This window comes from Salmo trutta, chromosome 20, assembly GCF_901001165.1.
Source record: "Salmo trutta chromosome 20, fSalTru1.1, whole genome shotgun sequence".
In the NCBI taxonomy this organism is placed as follows: domain Eukaryota; kingdom Metazoa; phylum Chordata; class Actinopteri; order Salmoniformes; family Salmonidae; genus Salmo; species Salmo trutta.
Window position 1 is genome coordinate 27520547 of NC_042976.1, and position 27316 is coordinate 27547862.

Here is a 27316-nt window from a genome sequence, read left to right on the forward strand (position 1 = left end):
CATGAAAACATGTGTTTTTGGAACACTACATGTGATCACGTTAAATTCATGTGTTTTTTTCACAAGGGTCTACACACTCACTCACACTTACAGTCAAACACCCTCAAACAAACACACGCACGCGCGCACGCGCGCGCGCACACACACACACACACACACACACACACAATCATTTTATATGCTGCTGCTGCTCCGTTTATTATATCCTGATGCCAAGTCACCTTAGCCCTATACATATTTAATCCTATCATTCCAGTATCCCAGTATATTGTAAATATGGTATTGGCACCCAGGAACTGACCCTGTATATACTGTACCTTACTTACTGTACTTTTTCTTGTTCTTATTTCTATTTCTCGTGTATTTTTGTTCTACTTTACTTTGTATTACATGTTTATAGTACTACTGATATTGATTAATGCATTGTTAGGAAAGAGCAAGCAAGAAAGGCATTTCACTGTATTTGTGTAAATAAAAGCTTGAAACTTCCGCAGCGCGCTACCCGCTAATTAATTACAGCGAAACACACACACACACACACACACACACACACACACACACCTTTCCCTCAATCTCCCACTCTCTCACACTCTATCTACCCTGCTCATGAAAACTTGTTGCAGACTATACTTTTTCTCCCTGACACCAGGAAACATTTTGGGATAGGCCTACTTTGGAGAGTTCTCAGTTGTCATAAAAAGGATTATTATTCTTCTGGTTGGATTTTTGGAAGGGCTTCACTATAGGTCCCAGTCGTGGAGTTAACTTTCCGGGACAGTTTGTTTCACTTCGTGAGACTCCAGCGATGGTGCGAGGACAGCGGCTAGGCGGAGGGACTCTCCGCGCACCCCTCTGACATCCCTCACCGGTTATTTAGGTGCTCCGTCAGGTTGGTCTGCTGTTGTGTTTAGTCGTTTCTCAGAGACCTCTGTTCATATGATTGATGCGGTATTATCGTGAGGAGGAATCATAGCCCTTTAACGCCGAAATTAGCTGCTATTCTGTGGGATCGTGCTATTGCTATTTCAAAATCCCGACACAGATGTTAATACAATAACGATTGATTAAGATGTGCGTTAAAATGACATATTTTTAAAATGAAAAGTGATTTTAAATGTTTTTCATGATAACCTATGATAAACCAGTGCATGTGAAAGAAAGTAGACAATGCCATTCATTGAGTTAGTAGGCTTTTGAGAGTGAAAGTTAGGACTTGAACCCTGTAAATTATAGTCAAGTTCAATTTGTTCTTTTGATTCATTGTTTTTAGTTGAGATTTAAATATGTTTTGGCAAGAAAGACAAAGCAGTCAGTTTGAAAACATGCTTATGTTCAAGCAGTTTAAACTACAACACATTTAGGCTTTTATTTAAAGTTTAATAGGGGAGACAAGGGATGAATGTAACACAAGACAGCTGTAACACTTTCAATATCTCCGAGCAGAAACGAGTGCTGTAACTCACTCTGCACATGCATGTCAGGAAGGAAAGTCATAAACCAAAGTAGGAAAATAATAATTGGCAAAAATCTCATAGAAGAGAAAGTTATAGGGATAATTCTAATAAGAGCCTCATATGGAGTGTGCACCATGTGGCTAGTATACTATGTCTAGCCACTGGCTTGAGGCAAGGGCAAGCTATGCCAATAACTGCATTCTTACACTTGATTTGATCATCTTAGAATAAATTGCTAAACGGATTACAGTGCGAGGTGGAATGTTTCAATATTGCCCCTGCAGAACACTGGCTGCGCTTTGTCCAGCTTTGCTAACCGCATGCAGTTCACCCGCTGCTCCCCGTGCCACCCCTCTAATCTTAAAAGGGAAAGAGGGGATTGGGCCAGGCAAACTGACAGGGACAATGAATGGATTAAAAACAATTGAAAGTGGTACTGGGTGGACAATAGGAGGCTCAAAGCCACAGGGTTACACCTATCCGTGACAATCCTACTGGTAATTGGTCCCTGACTGATCTTGATACCACATAATCTCTCAGGTGAACGGAGTAGATAGTGAGGCCACAAGTGAAAGTTGTCAGAAAATAGGCTAACTATAAGCTTTTACAGTAAAATTGTCTTCTCCGCCTAAGGCCCCAGTTAGCTCAGAAATGATTTGTGGTTAAGGCCACATGAGTTTAAAGGACAAATGTAGAGACAAACACACATTATAACCATCATGCACTGTCAAAACATGTCCATCAAACTGCTGCCGGGGCCAGGAACAGGCCTCATGCTCGGTGCTCACGCCGACCCCTGTGGCTAAGTGTTGACTGACCTTTGTTAGCACACGTTTCAATGTGGTTGAAACCGGTGGAGAGGATTTTGAAAAAACTGCGTAAACGCCTCTCTAGTCCGGTTGTGCCTGCAGGAATCCGTAAAGCTGTGATCTAAACTGGGAAAATTACGAAAGGATACGAGGAAGGAAACTACAGACATTTCCCAGACCCCCAGAAAAGAAACGGAAGAAGTCATTGTTCATTTTGACAAGACAATTACAACTCGTGTCATCCTAACAGGCCTACTTACGACTTAATTAAATAGCTATTACTGAAGATTTTCTCCAGAAAAGATACATATGCTGTTTGATATAAGGTATAGGTGTTTGTAGGCCTGCAGGCTTTAGTAGTATTATAGTAACTTGTGTCTTAAACTGGTAGCTTCTCGGAGTTGTTGACTAGCGAGGAAGCATCTAAATGCTGGTCATCCTTGTTTAACCACTGAGATTGAAAAACAAAGACCTAGGATTAAGACCAATCAAAGGCACACCATAGTGAAAGTGCTCTGTCATCAGCCTGCGACTGCTTATACTGTGAGACGGTTACAGCCCTGGGGATATCTTAGTCAGCCCACAGACAGTGACATGGTGTGACACACACACACACACACACACACACACACACACACACACACACACACACACACACACAAACACACACACACACACACACACACACACACACACACACACACACACACACACACACACACACACACACACTACTACTGGGCACACATAAACACATTCATTTAGACCCAGGTAAAGAAGGGCAGACAGACAGACAAGCGAACGGACAAACAGACTGAAATACCCACCCCTTCGTAAGCTCTCTATACACAAAATATGACAGACAGACGTACATATACATGTAGCTCATGAGTCAGTGTGGTTATTAAAATGGTAATGTAGAAGACAGATCGAAACATTGTATGATGTCATGGTCGATTGTACATAATTATATCAGCGACATGTCAGTGCAACCCATTGCCTAACGACTCAAACTGAACTTTTCCACTGCTCTATCGTTCGCTACATACTTCAGTCTGAGACTGCCATCATTGAAGTCGTTTGTGGTGATGTCAGAATAAGAGGTGTTGTACAAAACAAAGTCATCAGCGATTGGATCATCTCTAACCAATCAGAGTATCAAAGCCAATGACACATTTTCAAAAAAACGTCCGCTTTACCCACAAGTGTTCTGGCTCGGCCCAACCCAAAGGTTTCTAGGACCAATCAGACGGTCTAAAATTGATTTTTGTTCTAGTAATCGTCAGGGAGGTACTCAGATCCAGACTCATTGCGGAGAAGAAACTAACGGACGTGTGGCTGTTGCATAGCATTTGGCCAGAGCAAGGAGTTTGGGTAGCCAGGCAATGCAACCCAGATGCAACCTCATAAAAATGCACAATATAAACCTATAGTGCTTCTAGGTGCTGTATATTGTGATTTATGTATGTATTTGTTGTTTATTTGTCAGGGACTAAACAGCTCACTTATATGCAGACCCACTGGCTTACACTGTAAGTTACCTGTCAAGCTCATTAACATCTGTGGTTTCCAGGCAGGTCACAAAAGCTCTGATCAACTCAACATTCTGTGCAATACCTATAATCTCACTCAGATTGTCAACAGTGTAACTAGGTTGAATATAAAATATCCTCTGAAATCCTCTTTGATTGATTTGATCTTAACCAATACTCCTCATCGTTTTAATGCTTCTGGTATTTTTGCAAATGACATAAGTGATCACTGTGTTATTGCCTGTGTGAGAGATGGTAAAATTCCTAAGAAATCTCCACGTGTCATTACGAAAAGAAACTGGAAGCGGTTTAATATTCAAGGTTTTTTACATGATGTATCTTGCATTGAATGGAATAGAATGGAATTAATCCCTGATGTTGAACTAGCCTTTTCTTACTTCCACAACGCATTCCAGGATGTATGCAATAGGCATGCCCCTTTTAAAAAATTCAGGATTAAGGGCAGAGAGAACACTTGGTTTACTAAGGAACTTACAAAAATCATAAGGGAATGAAATGCTATGTGGGCTAATGCAAGAGGGACTGGTTTGGCAGATGATTGGATGGCTTTTAAACGTCTTTGAAATATGGGTGTGGCTATGGTCCGTAAATTGAAAGCAGACCACTACCTGAAATCTACTTCACATAATTTAAATAATCCACCCAAATTCTAGCAAGTAGTGAAAGATTTAGAGTACAAAAAAGATACACAGCTTCCCAAACAATTGTTGGTAGACACACAGATTGTAACTGAGAGAACCTCCATTCTGAAAGCCTTGAATCAGCATTTTTTTAGATGCAGGCAGTTTATTTGAAAAGGTCAAAGGTATAATTGAGCCCCCTATGAATTTACCTGACACCCCTGTGCACTCCTTCACCAGGTTCTCCTTTTCATCCTTCTCTATTTCAGAAGTGTGTAAAGCCCTGAAAGAAATTGATGAAAAACTATCCCCTGGCCCTGATGAACTAGATCCCTGCTTCCTACACCTAGCTGCAGACATTATTGCTCCCCCTTAACATGTATTTTTAACCTCACACTTGATGTTAAGGAAATCCCCAAGTTATGGAAATCTGCTTTTGTACTGCCTCTCCTGAAAGGTGGAGATCCTTCGCTACTTGACAACTATCGACCCATATCAAAATTGTCTGTACTGTCTAAGGTACTGGAGTCCTTAGTTAGTAGGCAGCTAAAAGCCTACTTCCAAGAAAACAACATCTTAAATGGAATGCAATCAGGTTTTAGGTCTGGCCACAGCTCTGTTTCAGCAACACTGAAGGTTTTAAATGACATCCACTGTGCTCTAGATAAGAAGTTACATTGTGTGTCTGTCTTTATTGATTTGTCAAAGGCTTTTGACACCATGGACCATGCTGTGTTAGTGCAAAGGTTAAAATGTTGTGGAATTACTGGTCATGCTCTAGATTGGTTTATAAATGACCTGGTTGTAAATCTGAGTCCATAGAGGTGTGCTCAGGTGTTCCGCAAGGTTCTATTTTGGGCCCACTGTTGTTCATTTTGTATTGGGGATCTTATTGAAACAGCGGGTGATCATTTTTATGCAGATGATACTGTTCTTTATTCAAGTGGTAGTAGTTTATCTTTAGCTTTTGAAAATGCCCAAAGAGCATTTAACATCATACAACAGAATCTGTATGATTTAAAGCTGGTTCTAAATTTGGGTAAAACAAAATGCATGGTATTTTCAAATGGCAGGCATGTTACTAATCATGTCATTTCTACATTGGCTGGACATACTATAGACCAAGTTAAAGTGTACAAATATTTGGGTGTGTGGGTTGATGATAAGCTGAGCTTCACTGTGCATGTAGAGAACTTGATAAGGAAGCTCAAGCTGAGAATAGGTTTTTATTACTGGCATAAAGCTTGTTTTTCTTTGGAGGCCAGGAAGGAGCTGGTACGATGTACATTACTGGCGGTTTTAGATTTGAGTGATGTTACATATATGCAGGCCTCAACCACTACCCTGAGAGCACTTGATTCAGTGTATCATGCAGCCCTCAGGTTCATTACAAATCAGAAACGTCTAACAGATCATTGTGATCTCTACAGCGCTGTTGGCTGGTCGTCATTGACCTTGCGTAGGCTTAAACACTGGTATACACTGATTTATAAGGCCATATTGGGTAAAATCTGATCTCTGTTCTTTTTTAGTCAGGTCGGTAAATAAATATCAGTTACGGTCCCATTCTCATTTGCTTCTAACAGTAACAAAAATTAGAACAGGTCATGGTAGAAATAGTTTTTGTCACTTAGCTCCGTGGTCCTGGAATTCTCTCCTGAACATTTTACAATTTGATGGTCTAGTTTCGTTGGTGGAGTTTAAACACTTGATCGATGTATATATCATAGAAGAGTTTCTTTAGGACAGCTGTTTTTAGTCAAGACTTTCGTGTTTTTAACGTAATATGTAATTGTTGTGCTGTATGTGTTTTATAGTTTTGTTTAATGTTGTATTAGTGTATGTAAGTTGTTTTGTCTGAAACATTGTTCCCCCTGCTGCTATTGGTCTCTCTTGGAAAAGAGATGTTATCTCAATGAGAAAAACCTGTATAAATAAAGGTTAAATAAAATTGTAAAAAACAAACAAAGAACATTATGATATTACAGTGAAATTGGTACACAATAAATACACTTAATATACTCTCTCTCTCTCTCTCGCTCTCTCTCTCTCTCTCACACACTTATTAACTCACTCACTCACTCACTCACTCACTCACTCACTCACTCACTCACTCACTCACTCACTCACTCACTCACTCACTCACTCACTCACTCACTCACTCACTCACTCACTCACTCACACACACACACACACACACACACACACACACACACACACACACACACACACACACACACGTTTTGTTCTTCTATCCTCGTGGGGACCTAAATTGATTTCCATTCAAAATCCTATTTTCCCTAACCCTAAACCTAACCTTAACCTCATCCCTAACCTTAATAATAACCCTAAACCTAACCTCTTACCCTAATTCTAACCCTAAGCTTAAAATATTCTTTGTCCTCATGGAGATGTAGGAAATGTCCCCATGAGGGAGACTATTCCTTCTTTTACTATCTTTGTGGGGACTTTGGGGGATTTTAGGTCCCCCCCCACACACACACACACACACACACACACACACACACTAAATCTAGATGATTTGGTCTGAAGTGTGGTCATGTATTGTGTTGTTCAGCTCTGTGCTGTCTTGTAGAGACTGAGGACAAGCAGAAGCTTGCAAGCTTCCTCTCAAATTGGCCAGATCCTGTGCTCTTTTGGGTTTGGTCAAACCTCGCTGTAGCCTTCTATGCATTGTCTTTCCCTGTAGCTTTCTTGCAGTTTCTGTGGGAGTTGTTAGTCCAATCTGCCCTTATTAAACTTAGTCACGAGACTAGAATAGTTGTGTCATTTTTCTGTCACACTGATATATGAATCTTATGTTTTTATATTTTCCCCACTCCAAGTTCACTGTCTTGTGTTTTCCATGAGCAGTGTCACAGGCCCCTGCTAAAACCACTTCTGTTTACTGGGAATATTCGTAATGGCGCCACCCTGTGGTGAGTGCTGAACAGTGATCCTGTATTCTGTGGCGTGAATAGGAGAGACTTGGGTATAGTTGTTCTATCTAGACTTCTGCATTCCTGTATATTAAAACAATGTGGTGTTGGTGGGAGAATGGGAATGGAGAAAGAGAGTTTGTGTGTAATAATACACATGTAAGCGTGGTATTAAATATATGTCTGTATTTCTCCCCTCAGTGTATAAGTATCTGTATGTAGTATTGTAGTGTGCAGAGATAGTTCATGACAACTGTATCTTATTCTTCAGGATGTGTGTGTGAGGGCTGACGGTGTGGGTCAAGCCATGGAGCCAGAGTTGAACTGCAGCTCTCACTGTGATTCCGGACTCTGCCTCATCCACCCTGGAGTCAATACACAGGAGGACCTGGAGATACTGCAGAGACTATGTACCCTCAGCACGGTAAAGTAAACATGTAAACATGCACACATGCACACACATGCACACAGGTTCAGGGTTCAGAGTCAGGTTTTGCATCGTCCCGCAACAAGCCATTGTTTACAGACAGATGGCTCGTTGCAGAAGCTTCCGTAGCCTGGCAACCTTTATCAACTTGGGGGGACCGAGTGGCACAACGGTCTACGGCCGTGACCGGGAGTCCCATAGGGTGGCGCACAATTGGCCCAGTGTCGTCCAGGTTAGGGGAGGGGTAGGCCGTCATTGTAAATAATAATTTCTTCTTAACTGACTTGCCTAGTTAAATAAAGGTTAAATAAAAAAATTAAATAAACCTTGGTTTGGTTTCAACAAAATAACATTTCCTGCCACCAGAGGCATATCCATTACGTCTAGGAACAATACTTACTATTCGTCGGGTTGAACGTGTCCTTAAAACACGTTTTTATCCAGGGTCTGCTATTTTCTACCTGTGGGCTGCAATTGAAGTCCATTCTAGGCTACACAGTTACGCGAGAGTAAGCTACCACGTAATCTCTCGTATCAATAATTAACTTTCCACACACCTAGTTCCTCTTTACCCTTCCTTGACCCCGAACACACACATTCCTTATACATGTAATCAATAATATTCCCTCCTTTTTGAATAGTAACTCCATACTGTTCAAAATTATACAAACTTATACAAAATGACTTATAAATGAACAGAAGAGAAAACATGATTAATATTCTCAATTGATTTGTATGTTTACACCTCCAAGACTTATGGCCTCTGACTATGTAATCTTCTTCCATGGCTTTAGGACCTGGTCTCAAACTTATAATTATACTATATACACTCTTACCCCCCCCCCCCCCCCCCCTGGAGCTGGAGCTTGCGACTTTCTCTTCCTCCTTCGGGTTCCTAAGAGAGTGATAGCAAAAGTCTTGAAATGAACAAGAAAACACAAAATATAACAAGTATTAGTAATGCGTTAAGCTATGCATAAAAATGTATGGCAATAACCGAAGTTTTATAACATGACGATTCCCACTCTCCCTTAGCCTGACTCTATACCTTTGGGATACTATTCTGCTGGGGTCCACAAAAATGAAGGCTCTATACACCTCATGATAATAGGCAGACTTCCCCCGTCAGGCTGCAGGTTTACAGGAGGTGTTCCCACGCGATGTCATCGTCACTTTGCCCTCTGTTTTCCCAGACAAGTCCTACCCCCTCCTGAGTCTAGTATGTACAATGAATCTCTGTGGCTAGGCAGGTGGTGTTATCGTCCCATCCCGAGTCCTGAACCTTTGGTACTCCTCCACACATCTCCCGGTCTTCTTATCACTAGGTAGTATACATTCTTGCACATAGCCTCAGTCCATTGTGAATTTTCCGGACTCATACACAAAGAGTTATTTGAAAATAAGCAACCCATTCATACTCAAGTGAATATCATGATGCAAAACATAGAGAGAATACAATAATATAAAACAGGGAAGCTATAAGTGTCACACCCTGACCTGAGAGAGAGGGTTTGTTTCTCTATGTGGTTAGGGCAGGGTGTGGGGTGGGCATTCTATGTTTTTGTATTTCTTTGTTTTGGGCCGAGTATGGTTCCTAATCAGAGGCAGCTGTCTATCGTTGTCTCTGATTAGGAATCATACTTAGGCAGCCTTTTCCCCAAATGTGTTTGTGGGTTATTGTTATTTCTGTGTGTGTACGGCATAGTGCGTTACGTTTCTTGCTGCGTACCTGTTTATTGTTTTGTTTTCGGTTTCCTTAAATAAAGATGTGGAATTACCGGCACGCTGTGCCTTGGCTCCTTTATGACAGGGGATTTGAAGACAGCACTCGTGACAATAAGACCTGTTATAAGGCAATAGTTCACAATCTATAGTATTATCTCTATAATATGACTCCTATCTCACCCTTATGGAAACATTCTGTCTCAGAGACAGGCCCCCTTTGTACTTTGCCTCCGGCCACAAATACATTTGCACATAGATCATTCCATCTAACCCATAACACGTTGATCACTACTGCTAGGCCACTTATGTAGTTATAAACATACTAAAATGTGCTCAAGTCAATTAGTCAGTTTCCAACAGTCCATCATGTGGAACAGTGATCACCCCCCTCCCTCCCGGCTCTCATTTGTCTGGCGTCTCTTCATTTTCATCTTTGGATAGCTTTACAGTTCATACTCCCAATGGCACACATGTAACTCATGCCTGTCAAAGTGGATGGCCCTTGATAATGTCCCCGATTTCAATATCTGGGGAATAATCTGATTTTCCCAAGCAGACGAAGCACACGAATGTCTCACCACCAACGTTTACGGTCCATTCTGTCTTGTCCATTTCTGTCTTGACCATTTTCCAACCAGTACACCAGCAGCATGAGATAAGTTTGGACATGATCTCTCTCCATGCTCACTCCACATGGACGGTCTCAGGAATCATGCTGCGCTCCTGAGAGAAAAGGCATTGATAGCTTCGACTGGATGCTGTACACCGTTTGCTGGCTCGGACTCATGTCTCAGGTAGAGGTGGTGGAGGACAGGGTCATAGTGAACACCATTGTCACCATTTCTTCAGCCGGTTAGAGGGGGTAAGGCTCACACTGTTCTCGGTCGAATGATCCCTTCCATGCATCTAGATACAGACTGGGGTCGTTATCACCATAACCTTGAGAGAGGACAGACCAGAACAACAGTTTAGGGCATTTCTGATTCAGGAAATCCAGACAAACTATTCACTGTATGACTAATTATTACATTCCCAATATTCTTAATATAAATGTCTAAGACAAATGTCAATGAGAATAACAACATACTGTTTTGCAAATTGGCTTATCATATTGGCGATCTCACCGCAGAGTTACAGGGTCAGGGAGTTAGAGGGGTAACCTTTAGAGAGAATTCCTGACCATACAGCAGACTCAATCTGGTGAGATTTGTATTGAAGCAAAGACAAAAACAAAACCACAACAGCAATACACTTCTTCATATTTACCAACATTTACATATTATACTTAAATCTCAGGGTGATCACGCCTCACCAGAAAGTCAGAACAGAGGTCACCATTAAGTGAGTCTGTTCTTTCCCTTTTCTTTCCCTGTATTTCAGACTAATTATTTAAAGAAAGTTCAAACATTCTGTGTACCAGGTTTGTATTGGGTTTTTCAGTACATTTCTAATGTACTCGCCACCGAGTCTAACGATTAACTTCAGTACATGACTGGTCTCTCTTTTTCCCTATAATTTTGCGTAACCACCTCACTACAATGCCCTTCTTGCTCATGAACTAACATTTAAAAGGTCATTTTAGGTTTGGTAACCCCAATGCTGGCACTTGACACAATTGCTTTTTTAAAACTCTACAATTATAATTGTTTCCAATATTAACTACACTCTAATTTCTCGCGAGGACCCCTCCTCCCTTTTGTCAATTCTGTAAAGCTATTTCAGAATAAGATGGAATGAAGTGTCAAACGAAATTAAAAACCCCAATGTTTTTCTAAGCTTGCGAGGACTGTTTGGCCGTGCCAATTGTCATTTGTTACCTTTTATAATCCATTGCCCTTGCATTTTGCAAAGATTATCCAAACCCAAAATCGGTTCTACCCCAGCTACCATAAATAATGAGCCCGGTATTGTTACTGGACCCATTGTACACAGTATGGGTAGTAATTGCATAGCTTTAGATTCTGTCCCTGTTACTCCACTGAACATAATGGTTTTTCGCCATACATTATGCCAATTTGACGACCTCACAGAGGCCAAATAAACCTATGCGTTACTCCCAACTCCGGCCGCTTTCAGGAGTGCTTCCTGTTGCTCACCAGTCAGTGAAGAAAATGTCTGCACAGCCGCACTTACCCTGCAATAGCCGTTTTGATGGTGGGTTTCATCCCTGCCAGCAAAGCGGAGGTACAAATTCCCACATCTTGATTCAAATGATCTGCTAGTGCCAGATTACTGCGCAATACATCTTCCATCCTATCAACATACTCACGTACCCAGTCCTTTTGATGCTGAGTACATCTGCTAGTTTTGGTTCTATCGGTTTTGCTTTTCTGTTGATAGAACGCTGACATCAAAATGCCAGTTTATTGAGATTTTTATTTTGTATTTTATGTCATTGTGCCAACTCACAATAGCATCTTTGAATTCTTTATTGGATTGGAATTTTCTGTCAGCAGGGAAGCTGACCAATTTCATCAATTTTGCAAAAAAGGCCCCATCTTCAAGACGAATTGGTTGATTGCTCATGCGTCTCTTTCAGCTCCTCTATGGCTTTTTTAAAGGGAGGATCGGGGCCATCGGTCACCATTTCAATAGTTATTATTCTGACGCTGTTACGTGGAGTGGAACAGGGAAACCCAAGAGCAGACTCAGACGAGGAGACTCGGATGAAGTAACCAAGGTTTTTATTGAAACACAGGGGGAAGATGGAGTGCAGGCCAGGGGAAGCTCAGGCGGGTTGCAGGAAACCAGGTGCGGAGGCTGAGGTTGGAGCGAGAGGGGTTGGGGCAGGGTAAGCAGGTCCTGAGGGGAATCCAAGGGAGAAGTAGAGTGGGGAATCCAGGGCAAAGTAGCAGGATGAGGAGATGTGAGACTGGAGACAGGGACCAGAGTCAGAGCGGGCAGAACTGTAGCGGAGCGGAAAACTGTGTCAGGCAAGGAAAACAGGCACAACAGGATAACAGGATCTAAATAGTAACAAACGGCTACAAACGTAGACTGACTGAGCAGAGATTACAATCTGGCAGTGTGGAAGTGGCAGGACTGAGTATTTGTAGAGGTCTTGATTATGGAACAGGTTGCAGCTGGTGGGGATCTGCTCTGACTCCAGCACACCTGTCTCCGCCCACACAATCACACACACAGAGAGAGAGGGAGAGGGAGAAGGAGAGAGCACTGGGGGAGTGGCGGCAGGTCAAGGAGACACAGGATGAGCAGTTGAGGGCGTGGCAGGAGCAGATGTAACAGACGCTTCTCCCGACGGTGTCTAGGGTGTTTAGATTTCCTCACCCACGGCTCTAATACACAACAATTTGAACTATTTTTCCAGGTAGTGATACCCACTTCCCGGAGAATACTTACAGTAAAGGTGCTTAATAATTTGGTAACCGAACCTGATACCTTGTTTTAAAAACGATACTGAAGCGTCTGACAATTTACTACTGGAGAATACAGGAGACCTAATGCCTTATACCAGTGTCACGCCTCAAATATCACTGTTGTTGACAACACACACAAAATTACTCAGTTGTCCTCCTATTTCAACATAATCTGTCACGGTTCCCCGCCCCAGTAAGGCATTAAACCAACCTCTCTCCTTATTGTTACTGCTAATACACACAAATCACTTTAAAACCTCTTACATCTACACGTTCCGCTAGCGGAACGTCTGCTCCAATATCCAATGATGGGCGGGGCGCGAAATACAAACTCCTCTAAAATCCGAAAACTTCCATTTTTCAAACATATGACTATTTTACAGCTATTTAAAGACAAGACTCTCCTTTATCTAACCACACTGTCCGATTTCAAAAAGGCTTTACAGCGAAAGCAAAACATTAGATTATGTCAGCAGAGTACCCAGCCAGAAATAATCAGACACCCATTTTTCAAGCTAGCATATCATGTCACATAAACCCAAACCATAGCTAAATGCAGCACTAACCTTTTATGATCTTCATCAGATGACACACCTAGGACATTATGTTATACAATACATGCATGTCTGTTCAATCAAGTTCATATTTATATCAAAAACCAGCTTTTTACATTAGCATGTGACGTTCAGAACTAGCATTCCCACCGAACACTTCCGGTGATTTTACTAAATTACTCACGATAAACGTTCACAAAAAGCATAACAATTATTTTAAGAATTATAGATACAGAACTCCTCTATGCACTCGATATGTCCGATTTTAAAATAGCTTTTCGGATGAAGCACATTTTGCAATAATCTAAGTACATAGCCCGGCATCACAGGGCTAGCTATTTAGACACCCAAACAGTTTAGCCTTCACCAAAATCACATTTCCTATAAGAAAAATGTTCTTACCTTGCTTGTTCTTCGTCAGAATGCACTGCCAGGACTTCTACTTCAATAACAAATGTAGGTTTGGTCCCAAATAATCCATCGTTATGTTCCATCAAGACGTTTTGTTCGTGCGTTCTAGACACTATCCCAACGCTAAATCTCGGCCACGAGCATGACGCAGAATTTGACAAAAAAATTCTAAATATTCCATTACCGTACTTCAAAGCATGTCAACCGCTGTTTAAAACCAATTTTTATGCAATTTATCTCGTAGAAAAGCGATAATATTCCGACCGGGAATCTGCCTGTCTGTATACTGAGGGAAAAAACGAAAGCCGGGGGCGGGGCGGGTCGCGAGCGTAAGGCTTAGTCCACTGAGTGACCACTTAGCTTTTGCTCTCGTGTGCTTCAGCCAGGGCTTTGAATTACGTCATTCCTGTTTTTCCCGGGCTCTGAGACTTCATTGGAGACGTGGGAAGTGTCACGTAACAGCAGAGATCCCTTGTAATAGATAGAGAGAATCAACAAGGGCAAGAAATGTTCAAACAGGGTACTTCCTGAACAGAAGCATCTCAGGTTTTTGCCTGCCATAGGAGTTCTGTTATACTCACAGACACCATTCAAACAGTTTCAGAAACTGTGGAGTGTTTTTTATCCAGCCGTGAAAATACTGCCCCCTAGCCATAAGAGGTTAAAACAACGTTCTAATATCCCTTTGCTTTTCCAACCATGGATGAGGCTATAGGAAACCTTCTATCACCATCCACATTCCCACTCACTGACAATGTTTCATCTTTAAGCACAGATATCCTCGGATACCTCCTATTCTCCACCGAATGCACTTCCTGCCTTTGTTCTTCTACATGGACCTCTTTTCTACAATCTATCATACAAGCATGCCAATTTCTCCATACACTATGCAGGTAATAACACATGATTAAACAGACATGTCATAGGGATGGCCACTTCCCCCGACCCTCCTAAGGGACTTCCACCCCCTAGTCTAATCTTCTGGTGGACAGAGTGCCTAGTCGAACATTCTGGTGGCTAAACCCCCCTAGGGGCCCCAACCCCTAGGTCTATCAGTAGTATATACAGTGGGTCTACTGAATAAACTCAGGCTTTCCAGATCTGTATCCTTTCATTTGTATTAGAATCTCGCCTCACCAAGACGTCAGAATGAGTAGTAACAGGTAGGATCTTTGCCTACCTTGTTTTTAGGTTCCGGCTCCTGTTCCACTGATTTGGACTCTCCAGTTCAACTATACATCTTGGTTAATCCTGCCAACATTGGCAACTGTTAGGTTCTGTACAAACAGAGTAAAAACTCACGGATGACTAGAAAAAGCTCAAACCAAGTTTATTCAACCACTGGGTCATACAGCTGCAAAGACAACATACAAGTCACACAAGCACATCTTTATTCCTTCCAAATATGCGGAGTCATCTCCTATCATCTCCTATCTAAGATAGACACTCCTTCTCTGTATATAGGCAGAAACAGAGTAGGTTCCTCTTACTGGTATTGTCATGGCCATGGCTAAGACTAGGACCCTCATGGGCGTGGAAATGTGCATGTGTGTGAGATAGGACTATAATCAGATGGTCTTTGGGGTGGACCCCTGTGGCCCCCCTCCCAGCAGTGTCTTCTCTCTTCATCTGTTGACGTTAATGTTTTGTACACTCAGTGTAGGAAGATCTGCTCCTTTAAGAGATGGAGAAGAAAGCTCAAAGTCTTTCAATATGGTGTTGGGAGGAGCCTGTTTCTGAAATGAAACTAAACAACAGAGCTGAATGTTGAAGACCTGAAGACACTTTCTCCTTATACATTTTTCTGAACACTTGCCAGTCCCCTGAACTCAGTCTTACTTTGGGATTCAAGAGAAAAAAAAGATAATTCAACAACACACATCATCTCAGGTAAGAAGAGATAGAGAACATCTTAGAATTTTTGTATTTTATCGTAGCTTCTCTTGTTTGTAGTGTATGTTTGAAGTTTATTTTTGTTAAAGAGTATGTTTAGAAACGATAGCATTCAAGAATTGAAAAGAAAATACATAAGCATAATTCTGGTGTGAATGCCAAGATAACACAGATTGTTGATTCATTCAGGAAAGTTGGTTTCACTTTCTGTTTGTTCCTAGGCATGGCATCAGCTAACAATCCACAGTCTGAAATGCAGTTAATATGCAGTATCTGTGAGGAGGTGCTCAAGAAACCAGTCACAACCCCATGTGGGCACAACTTCTGCATGGATTGTATCAGAGAATACTGGAAAAGCAATGTCCTGTGCCAGTGTCCACAGTGCAAGGAGAAATTCCTTAACATATACGAGCTAAAAGTCAATACTCAATTATCTAAAATGGTTGATGAGTTCTGGAATCCATTCGTGGTAAATAACACAAGCCCCCAGGACCAATGCCTGGACCATCCTAGAGAGGTGTCCCATGATATCTGTGTTGGGAGGGAGGTCAAGGCTGTGAATTCTTCTTTTGAGGCCTCTTACTGTGAGACTCCCCTGGAGCCCAATCAGAGAGTCGCAAACTTGAGGAGACAACAGCATGTAGAGAATCCTGAAGAACATATGTGTGAGAGGCATGGGAGATGTCTAGAGTTCAAGACCGACTACAATACCCACAACACTGTCCCTCTTGAAGTGGAAACCAGAAAGAATAATGTACAGTTAGGAAAGGCTGAAGTGCAGCAGATGATTCAGGGCAGACAGCAGAAAGTTATTGAGATCAGAAATAGACTACAATCTAGCGGAATAAATGCAGAGCAAGAGGTAGAGAACAGTTGTCAGATCTTTAGAGCTTTAATGCGCTCCATTAAAAGAAGCGAGGCTGAACTCATTGAGGTGATTTCAGAAAAGCAAAAGGAAACCAAAAGGCTGGCTGAAGGGCTCATTAAAGAGCTGGAGCAGGAAATCACTGACCTAAAACTCCTCCAGAGCTCACCATCCCTGTGCACCTTTCCACCCACCAAGGACTGGTCTGAGATCAGGGTTCAGAGTGTTGAGAATGTCGGCATGGTGAGGAAAGCTGTGAAGAGAGCTGGCTCTCAGTTTGAAGACGCACTGAAGAGTGAATTGAAGAGGTTGTGGGAGGCTGAGCTCAAGGTTATTCAGCAGTGGTCAGTGGATGTAACTCTGGACCCTGATACAGCTCATCCCAATCTCACTCTTTCTGAAGATGTGAAACAACTTAGACATCCCGGTAGACGACAAAACTACCCTGGCAATCCAAAGAGGTTCTTCTATATTGCCAGCATCCTGGGAAAGGAAGGCTTCTCCTCAGGAAGATTCTACTACGAGGTGCAGGTGAAGGGAAATACTCTCTGGAGTGTAGGAGTGGCCAGAGAGTCCATTAAAAGAACGATTCATACAGCAAAGCCTGAGAATGGACTCTGGACTATCCAGCTGGGGAAAGGGAACGTCTACAGGGCCTGCACCACTGACCCTACCACCCTCTCCCTGAGTGAGAAGCCCCAGAAGGTGGGGGTCTATGTGGACTATGAAGATGGTGAGGTCTCCTTTTACAATGCCCAGGCCAGGTCTCATATCTACTCGTTTACCGATTGTTCCTTCACTGAGAAACTTTACCCGTACTTCAACCTTGGGGTTTGTGGCATTGACAAAATGTCAGCACCGTTGATCATCTCTCATGTGAGCCAATCAGATTGAGATTTAACTTGTATCAATTACATTCTAAAGAAAACTGAAAATTCCATGCATTGATTTATATTAAATATTTAGAGAGGTATATATTGTATCTTACCAGGAAATCTAGAATCACATTTGCTGGGCTGTATTGTGATGTCATTTACGATTGTATGATGACATACTGAAAATGCAGCTCATTACTAATCCTGCCCCAATATGTCTCTGTATCTAATTTATGTGGAAATATTAAATTGAATCCTCTTTGCATTGAACTGATCTGAAATGTGCATACTTTTTTCAATGGCTTTGTTATTTGGGCAGGTCCTCAGTAAATCTTCTGGGCTACAGCACAATAAAAGCTTTGTGAACTCCTACATAATATGAACAGGAAGTGTGACTGTATTAGATGCATGGCAACCATAGTACATGGTTCAGCTGAGAGAGTCCTGTCATGTTAAGGGTTAATTCAGCCATGTACTGTACCTTTAAGAGCAGCTGCCTTTCAGCTTAGCAGTAAGGGACCGGGACAAGCCATGGTAATGTCACCTTCTAAAATGAGACTAAACTAGAGAACTTTGTGCTTTAGCATGACAAAATTCCCTCACAAATCTCTCTACACAGCCTAATAGAGTACAAAATATATCGTCTTTGACATTGCTGTTCTTCTGAATACAGAGGTGAGTGGAGGTTCTTTCATTTGTGCTGTGTTGTCTGTTACGTTAGGTTGTTTATTCAAGTTTCAACACCTGTCCCTCCCAGCCCAGTTATAAATATAATCAAGGGGAAGAATACAGTTATATATATATATTTTTAAATTGTATTACATTACTTTTAATGTGTATACAGTAGGCTTGATTTAGAGACAGATTGAATTTGACATGTGAGGATGTCATCACTGTCCCTTTCAATTTCTTTATCTGTTAGGCTGTATTAGACTTTTCATCATATGTTTATAAATGCATATTTCTGAATGAAATATAAAACCATATGATTGGTACCATTGGTTACATGTATTGAGAAAGCTATTTGGGTGTGCTGTAACTGCATAGAGCTTGGTGGTCTACTGTAAGCTAGAAAAAAACATTCCAGTAAAAAAATTCCAAGGTCGAGAGCCAACTGATTCCATGAAGTCCCATGTGGTTTATTTTTGGATCTCTTCCCAGACCCAGACATGGCTTCCGCCAGCAGCCTGCTGTCCGAGGAGCAGTTCCTGTGCCCCATCTGTCTAGACGTGTTCACCAGCCCAATCACCACCCCGTGTGGACACAACTTCTGCAAGGACTGCATACATGGCTACTGGCATGTCACCAGCCCATGCCAGTGTCCCATGTGTAAGCAGAAATTCGGCAGAAGACCTGAGCTCAAAGTCAATACTTTCATAGCTGAGATGGCCGATCATTTCAGAAGGTCAGTTGAAATTAGGGCTACTGCTACTAGTACACAGGACCAACCCCAAGCAGCCCAACCTGGAGAAGTGCCCTGTGACGTCTGCACTGGGAGGAAAATCAAGGCCTTGAAGTCCTGCCTGGAGTGTCTGGCCTCTTACTGTGAGACTCACCTAGATCCTCACCATATACTGGCCACCTTCAAGAAACACAATCTGATTGAGCCTGTGATTAACATAGAGGACAGAGTGTGTAAGCGGCACCAGAAAATTCTGGAGCTGTTCTGTAGAAGTGACCAGACGTACATGTGTCAGGTTTGCGCTGAGAAAAGACATAAGAGACACAATGTTGTCCCTTTGGAGGAAGAAAGCAGAGAGAGGAGGGCTCAGCTGGGGAATATGGAAGATGTAATGCAGCAGATGATTCAGGGTCGACTGCAGAAAGTGAAGGAGATCAAACACACAGTACAATCAGGCAAAGTAAATGCAGAGAGAGAGATTAGGGAGAGCTTGCAGGTCTTCACTGCTCTGGTGCGCTCCATTCAGAGAAGCCAGGCTGAGCTCATTGAGGTGATTGAAGAGAAGCAGAAAGCAGCAGAGAGGCGGGCTGAAGGGCTCATTAAAGAGCTGGAGCAGGAAATCACTGAGCTAAAGAGGAGAAGCACTGGGGTGAAGCAGCTCTCACTCACTGAGGACCACCTCCACCTCATCCATAGCTTCCCATCCCTGTGCACCCCTCCACCCGCCAAGGACTGGTCCGAAATCAGAGTTCAAAGTGTTGTGTACGTAGGAACAGTGAGAAGAGCTGTGAGGAGAGCTGGATCCCAGTTTGAGGAGACACTGAAGAATGAAGTGAAAAGATTATGTGAAACAGAACTTACAAGAACTCAGCAGTGTGCCGTGGATGTGACCCTTGACCCTGATACAGCTCACCCTAAACTTATTCTCTCTGACAACGGTAAACAAGTGGCCCACGGCAATACAGCACTGAACCTCCCTGACAACCCCGAGAGGTTTTACCCTGGTATCAGTGTCCTGGGGAGGGATGGCTTCTCCTCAGGGAGGTTCTACTACGAGGTGCAGGTGAAGGGGAAGACAGAGTGGGACATAGGAGTGGGGAGAGAGTCTGTCAACAAGAAAGGAGGGAATACCCTAAACCCTGAACATGGCTACTGGACAGTAGGCCTGAGGAACAGGACTGAGTACTGGGCTCTGACGACCCCTCCTGTCCCCCTGCCACTGGTCGATAAGCCCCAGAGGGTGGGGGTGTACGTGGACTGGGAAGGGGGGCAGGTGTCCTTTTACGATGTGGATTCCAGATCTCATATCTACTCGTTCACCGGTTACATCTTCGCAGAAAGACTCTATGCATACTTCAACCCCCGAAAGAATAACGGCGGGGTCAACTCAGCGCCATTGGTGATCTCTCCTGTCAGTGATGTTACCTCCTCACCTTAACCTTTAACCTATCACCTCTCCTTGAATAGGACACTGAGTGTTGTGTCAGTTTTATTTGTTAAAGAAGCTTGTGCCAAAATATATTTTCTCTATCTCTTGTATTGTGTGGTTGATTTAATAAAGATATAATTAATATTAATAAAGGTTCATAAAAGTTGTCTGTATGCCATATATTTATGAGGCGATACAAAAAAAACACCAGGTTGAAGGTTTTGGGCCGACTCCAATCATTCCAGAATGCAAATGATAGCAACTGAAACACATACAATACTCTTAACATGATCAACACATACACAAACACACAAACACAAAGTTACTGTATTTACTCAAGTGTTTCCCATTAGTGTAGATATTCTAATTGAAATGTGATTGACATCTACTGTAGATGGGAGTGGAGCTGCAGAGGCAGTCTCTCTCCCCAGTGCTCTGTGCAGTGGTCTGGACTATTCTCTCCTGTGGCATCCTGCTGGCATTCTGCTTCCTGCTCTTTACCCTGCGCTTCAAGAACAACAGGTATACATATAGACACACTACAGTGCCTTCAGAAAGTATTCAACTCCCTTGACTTTTTCCACATTTTGTTGCATTACAAAGTGTGATTATAATGGATTTAATTGGATTTAACAACTAAAACTATAAACAAATGATATATATACATATATATATATATATATATATATATATTTAAATAAAATACGTTTTTGCTCAAAACTTTGGGGGCAAAATAAAATCACCTGAGGGCCGAATTTGGCTTTGGGCCGCTTATTGGGAACCCTGCTGTACAGGCTTCCTTCTTTTCACTCTGTCATTCAGCTTCATATTTAATTAATTATTAAAAAAAATCTAAAAACTAAATTCCACTTTGACATTATGCGATATTGTGTGTAGATTAGTGTCCACAAAAATCAGAATTTAATACATTTTAAATTCAGGCTGTAACACAACAAAATGTGGAAAAAGTCAATACTTTGAATACGTTCTGAAAGCACTATAAAAGCATATATACATGCTCAAATCGATACACAGACGTGAACATTCTAACTTTTGTGTTTGTTCCTCTCTCTGTCTCAGGATAGTGAAGATGTCTAGTCCTAACCTCAATGTGCTGACTCTGTGTGGGAGTGTCCTCACCTACAGCAGTGGATTCCTATTCGCTTTTGAGGAACGCGCCCACCTACAAGGGGGAGGAGTGAGAGCTATACTACAGGTAAGAACACACACACACACATTGCTCTAATGGTGCCGTGCTGTGTGATATTATGGGATGTCCTGATGTTATTGTGGTGTATCCTAGGCCAGGATCTGGATGTTTTGTATCGGCAGCACTCTGGTATTTGGGCCCATCCTGGGGAAAACATGGCGGCTGTACAGAGTATTCACCCAACGCGTACCTGACAAGAGAGTGGTAAGCAGGCTGCTGCTCTCACTGTCTCTCTGGTTGAAGTGTGTAGTAGAGTGGGTGTGTTGCACGGTGTATTACTGAACTCTATGTGCGTGTTTCAGATCATCAGAGACATCCAGTTGATGGGCTTGGTAGCTCTGTTGATTCTGCTGGACATGCTGGTTTTGACCGCCTGGAGTCTAACCGACCCGGTCAAATGTGCACTGTCCATTGGGGCTATGGTCAAGGTGGTGGAGAGGGAATTGTCCTACTCTCTGTCTCAGCTGGACTCCTGTTCCTCTCTCTATTCAGACCTGTGGGTTATCCTCCTCGCTGTGATGAAGGTAAAGCATACAACTGGGAGAAAGGCTCAGATAAAAATGAGAGCACATTATAGCTGTTTCCTCTGAGTTTGTGTTGGTTTGTCATGTCATGAACATTATGTGGTTATGTTGCGTTCTCTCCAGGGTAGCCTGCTCCTGTATGGGACCTACCTGGCCGGTCTGACCAGCAACGTCAGCCTCCCTCCGGTTAACCAGTCCCCCACCATCATGACCGCGGTCAGCCTGGTCACCCTGTCCACGGCGGTGGCGGTCCCAGTGTCGCGGTTCCTGCAGGCCTGGCCTAACGTGGTCTATAGCGTGGTAGCTGGAGCCATCTTCATCTGTACCCTCGCCACCAACTGTATGCTGTTTGTACCTCAGGTGAGAGAGACAGTTAGCACACATCACAAAAAGACGGACAGAGCAGAAACCCCTATCATTTATGACAGGCCCAATTCGAGTGGCTACATGAGTGTTTCCCATACCTCACCGTAGTGTGTGTGTGTTAACAAGGCTGTGTGACTCATACAAACACACACATTGATCCATGAGTCAACACGCTACAGCCTCCGCCAACAAGTTAATGACTCCCCATAAGTAACTGGTGGTGAGCTGATGCTATGATACAGGAATGCATCCTGGACAGAAAGAAAGGAAGTACTTGAACAATGAGCAACACACACACCTGGAGATTCAAGGGTATGCTCAAAGACTGGCACATTTGTCTAACAGTTATCTGACTATCCATCACAATCCCCCTCTTCCTCTCCAATCTTTCCCCTTTCCACCCCTCTTGGTCCCCTCTTCCCAGTTAACCCAGTGGCGTCGGTTTGAGGAGGAGCACAACAACCTTAGCCAGATGGCGAAGTACTTCAGCAGCCCCAGTAAGAGTGTCCACTCTGTCTACAGCCAGGATGAAGTCTACTATCTACTGGGGGAGAACAACTCTATGAAGAGGCTCCTCAATGAGGTAGTCAGTGTGTAGGCTATGTATTATTTTAACCCTCACTCGCCCCCTAAAGGTTATAAAAGGTAGTGAAATACTCTCCTTACTGACTGAAATGGTCCCTACATGGTCCTGTACTCAGAATAATCTCTGTGACCCCTCAACACTATAGTATATACCTAAACTTGTTTACTTTGTATTCTGAATACCCTCCTACTCATCACTAACTTCACCTATAACCTTTAACCCGGCACCAATCTTTAGGTTAACCTTTAACCTGACTCTTGTTGTTGATGTTTTTTGTTTTGAAGGGGATTTAAAAGTTTGTTGTTGTCATTTGGCAGAAGAATGCTGTAATTGACAGTCTGCAGGAGCAGGTGAACAACGCCAAAGACAAGCTATTGCGCCTCATGTCCAATACCCACCCTCACGAGGACCAGGAAATGGACTCTTCCACCACCAACCTCCACTCTTCCTCCACCCAGACCACAGTGGTGCCGTCCGACTGCTCTCCAATTCCCCTGCCACAGAGAGACGTAGCAGAACCTACCCTCTCTTCTCCTCCCTTCTCTCCACCTCCTCTGTCTGCTCCTCCCACTACTTCTGCTCTCTGTACACCTCCTTCTGAATTGACCTCTGCTCCTCTCTCTTCTCCTCCCCCTCCTGCCCTCTCTTTCCCCCCAGGGGATTGGGTGAATGTTAAACCGTGCAGTGTAGAGTTTGGCCCATACATCCAGGGTGCAGGGATGGAGACAGAGGCAGGGGGGCGTAAGGTTGAGGGGACTGTGTCCCAGCAGCAGTGTGGAGAGGAAAGGTCTCACCTCCCAGTCTCCCCTCAGCCCTCTGTTTCTTCCAAGACAGGAGTCAGAACACCAGGGGAGATGGGAGGGACACAAACCACACCCTCCTGTCAGTCAAACTATGTCACTTCCTCATCCACTCTCCCCCCGGTGGGTTTGGCCCCTGCTCAGTCGGAACTGTCAGGTTGCCATGGCGATACCACATCACCGTGGATGGCAGGTGTCAGGCAGGCAGGGTTTGTGAGCAGTGAGCAGCTGCAGGAGATACTCCAGGAACTGAGCGTGGACACTGTCATGGAAACGGCCCTCCGCTCACCAAATCACAGCAGGGGGTTCAGGAGACCCTCTCAGCCCTCCTCGACCAATCCCTCTGTCCTCTCTCCTCTCTCCCTCCGCACTCCTCATTCCCCCAATCTCCCTCTCCTCTTCCGCTACCCCAGTATCTCCCCCTACGTAATGAGGAAACGCAGACCTCCATTCCATTCCCCCAGAGGGGGGCCTCCGCCCTGTTACTACCCAGGCTCCGAGCCTCCTGGTTGGGGAAGGAGGAGGGACACGGGGCTCTCACAACCAGACAAGCACTCCTCAAAAACACAACCTCTGCTCAATCCTGTCGCCACAGAGACTAATCATCTCTGCCCCGATGACAGTGATGGAGAAGAAGGGGTAGAGGCGTGGCATAGGGTAACAAACAGGTGCGGGAGGCGCGGCTTAAGGTGGGAGCACCGGCCACCACCCCTTCGAAAATGCCCTCCAGATGGTGACGGGGGGGGTGAGGGAGGGCCAGGCAGAGAACATGGCAGGGACTCGTATGGTTACTGGGACTCAGACTCCAGCAGCTTGGCTGACTACTCCTACTACCATCGTCCCTACTGCAACGCCTGCCTGCAACACGGCTCCTACCCCTCCAGCGACAGCTCCTCCTCAGACTCCTCGGACAGTGAGTACGGCGGCTTCACCAGCCTCTGCCGCTCCACACATCCGGTGGTCAACTTCAAGGAGGACCTCAAACCGACCTTCGTATGAGCCTGTCTGGAACCTAGACTGAACCGGTGCTGCGGAAGAATCATTTAAGTCAAACTGTGTTGTAATTTACTTTCAATGGCCAGTTCACGGCAGAACATTTCAGTTTACACACTGTTGTAACACTATTTAGAAGTGGTAAATTGAGCAGGAACTAATGCTAGAAAAGCTTGCCTTGTACCCATCCAAGATGGCTAATTTGAAGGCAAAACATCTGATTTTGAATTCAACAATGCATCTTCCTTATCTATGTGTGGAGTACGAGTACCCTAGCAACACATTACCTCACAGCAATCACATTACAGGCTTTTTAATTGGTTGCAAGTGCTTTAGAAATGGGACCAAGATGGAGTGTGTTGTTCAATGGGTCGAGTTTGCTGTATGATGATTGGTTTCTGATTTTAATTTATTGACTTTGTCTTTAACTTATTGCACTGACTGCCATTGTCTCTAGGTCATGTTAAATAAAATGTATATTTGTAGCTAAATAAGATACAATATTTAGATCATATAGATTGTTGCATGTTACAAAAAAACACTGGGTTTTATTGATCTGTTACCACCTCTTTTAATCCCCCCTACATTGAATAGAGCCCACCAGGGATGGAGTGCAGCGTCACCATTGTAAAGAATACTATTATAACCATTTTGTCTGAGTTTTTATGATCTTTATGCTTTTGTTTACCTTTTTATACATCAAAATCCCTCAATGCACTACGTTGGTAATGTTATTAATTTGAGTGTTATGTGTGTGTGAGTGCGTGCGTGAGTGTGTGTGGCGTGCATGTGTGTGTGCACAATGTACTGTATTCATTGCATTTTAATTGGAAGCTCTGCCTCCAATTCTATCAATTGTAGTTCTCTGTGTGCTGATTGATTATTAAATTACCTATTGGCCTTTGCCCTCCGGTCCCCTCTGGTCCCAATTCACCCAGTCTGCCTGTAGATTACTTCTGTCTCCCTCTTCTGGCTCTCAATGCTTCTCATAAGAGGATGCAACTCTATTCATTTTCAGAATGAATGAGTTTAGGTAATTAGATGTTTTTCTCTGGTGTTAATGATACAGTATGTACTGAAGACGCAGGGAGTCAGAAAGCAGGTGCAGTTGGTGAGTTTAATAGGAAAGAACATAGAGTGAATACAAAAACAGGAGTAGCGTCTGAACATGTAAACAAACAATACTGCCTGATGGGTGATACAACGGGGGAGCGGGAGTAGATGTGACACAGTAACTGCATAGTATAAAAGCTGATTTGCTACTGTGTGCTGTACCTTTTAGACTTTTGTAAGTGCTCTAAACTCAGCCTTAATGAGGATAAGTATAATGTGTGTGTGTGTGTGTGGCTTCACATACTTTAGGCCTACTAATGTAATGACATTGTAATGACATAATAGCCAATGATCCCTTACACACACACACACACACACACACACACACACACACACACACACACACACACACACACACACACACACACACACACACACACACACACACACACACACACAATGACAAACATTATGTGTGGAAATCAATACCCACAGCTGGAAAATCTGCACACCCAGTCAGAGAGAGATGCAAAGAGGGAGGGAGATACAGTGTGTGTGTGTGTGTGTGTGTGTGTGTGTGTGTGTGTGTGTGTGTGTGTGTGTGTGTGTGTGTGTGTGTGTGTGTGTGTGTGTGTGTGTGTGTGTGTGTGTGTGTGTGTGTGTGTGTGTGTGTGTTGTCTTGTTTTGTACGCTTTGTACAAATAATAAAACGCAGAACTACAGGATGTTTCTTAACATAACTCTTTATTAACTAGCTACAACTACATGTTCGCCTATCTCCAACCACGATCAACTGACGATGCCCTAACCGTCTGGGTGGTCTTAACCAATCACTGCACAGTAGGATACGGCGGTAAAATGCATCCAATTATAATTCAGTATGTATTCACATATGAATATTACATCCCCTTTCTTTTAAAACAAAATACAAATTTTTACATATTCTAAGCTTTTCTTTTGAATACATGCTCTGTAGTTTGAACTCAAGGTAAGTAACCATTTATATTGCATAACACACCAACTGAATCAACATAGACTCTGAAACAATGATCCAACATACTGTTACTTTTAGAACAAGGGATTCTCAGCAACTCAGCTTTCACTGTAGAAATGACATCTTAACATTTCAAACAAATACAATACCAAAGAATTTCAAGTGAACTTTCAATAACAAGTTTACAGTCTGGAACTCTTTTAGGGCAGCGATCCGCCTACACCCTTTGACATTTCACAGGTCGAGGACAGCTCTGGGCTTGACCTCTCTTCCTGACCTTGTGCGATATGATGTTGAGCATGCTTCTGTGTCAGTCAACAGCTCTTGTGGTGTTGCAGGTAAGTATGGTGTATGTTGTGCTGTGTGTGTGTTTAGTCCATCACGTTCTCTTTCAGGGGAACAGTTCATCTCATCAGTGTGTTGTTCTTTTGTATTCAGTAAATGACGACGATTGCGG

The 27316-nt window shown here is 43.2% G+C and overlaps 2 protein-coding genes across 2 annotated transcripts; both read left to right on the forward strand.

The window, feature by feature from the left end:
- Positions 1-572: 572 nt before the first annotated feature.
- On the forward strand, positions 573-25749 carry LOC115155815 (probable G-protein coupled receptor 156). The gene is made up of 9 exons (XM_029702782.1): positions 573-889; positions 7647-7799; positions 20728-20855; positions 21414-21549; positions 21637-21747; positions 21846-22067; positions 22191-22427; positions 22858-23016; positions 23337-25749. Exons 2-9 carry the CDS (start codon positions 7683-7685, stop codon positions 24816-24818), a joined length of 2592 nt encoding a protein of 863 aa, XP_029558642.1. The 5' UTR covers positions 573-889; positions 7647-7682; the 3' UTR covers positions 24819-25749.
- LOC115155816 (zinc finger protein RFP) lies at positions 14488-20499 on the forward strand. The gene is made up of 3 exons (XM_029702783.1): positions 14488-15759; positions 15984-18177; positions 18664-20499. The coding sequence occupies exon 3, from the start codon at positions 18672-18674 to the stop codon at positions 20340-20342; it is 1671 nt and encodes a 556-aa protein (XP_029558643.1). The 5' UTR covers positions 14488-15759; positions 15984-18177; positions 18664-18671; the 3' UTR covers positions 20343-20499.
- Positions 25750-27316: the final 1567 nt, after the last annotated feature.

What these genes read in the sequence shown, in the direction of transcription:
- LOC115155816 (XM_029702783.1), top strand. Translation starts at nt 18,672, where the DNA reads ATGGCTTCCGCCAGCAGCCTGCTGTCCGAGGAGCAGTTCCTGTGCCCC.
- LOC115155815 (XM_029702782.1), top strand. Translation starts at nt 7,683, where the DNA reads ATGGAGCCAGAGTTGAACTGCAGCTCTCACTGTGATTCCGGACTCTGC. An exon ending in GTATGCTGTTTGTACCTCAG is followed by an intron (nt 22,428 to 22,857) that starts GTGAGAGAGACA and finishes CCCTCTTCCCAG; the next exon opens with TTAACCCAGTGGCGTCGGTT. An exon ending in TGAAGAGGCTCCTCAATGAG is followed by an intron (nt 23,017 to 23,336) that starts GTAGTCAGTGTG and finishes GTCATTTGGCAG; the next exon opens with AAGAATGCTGTAATTGACAG.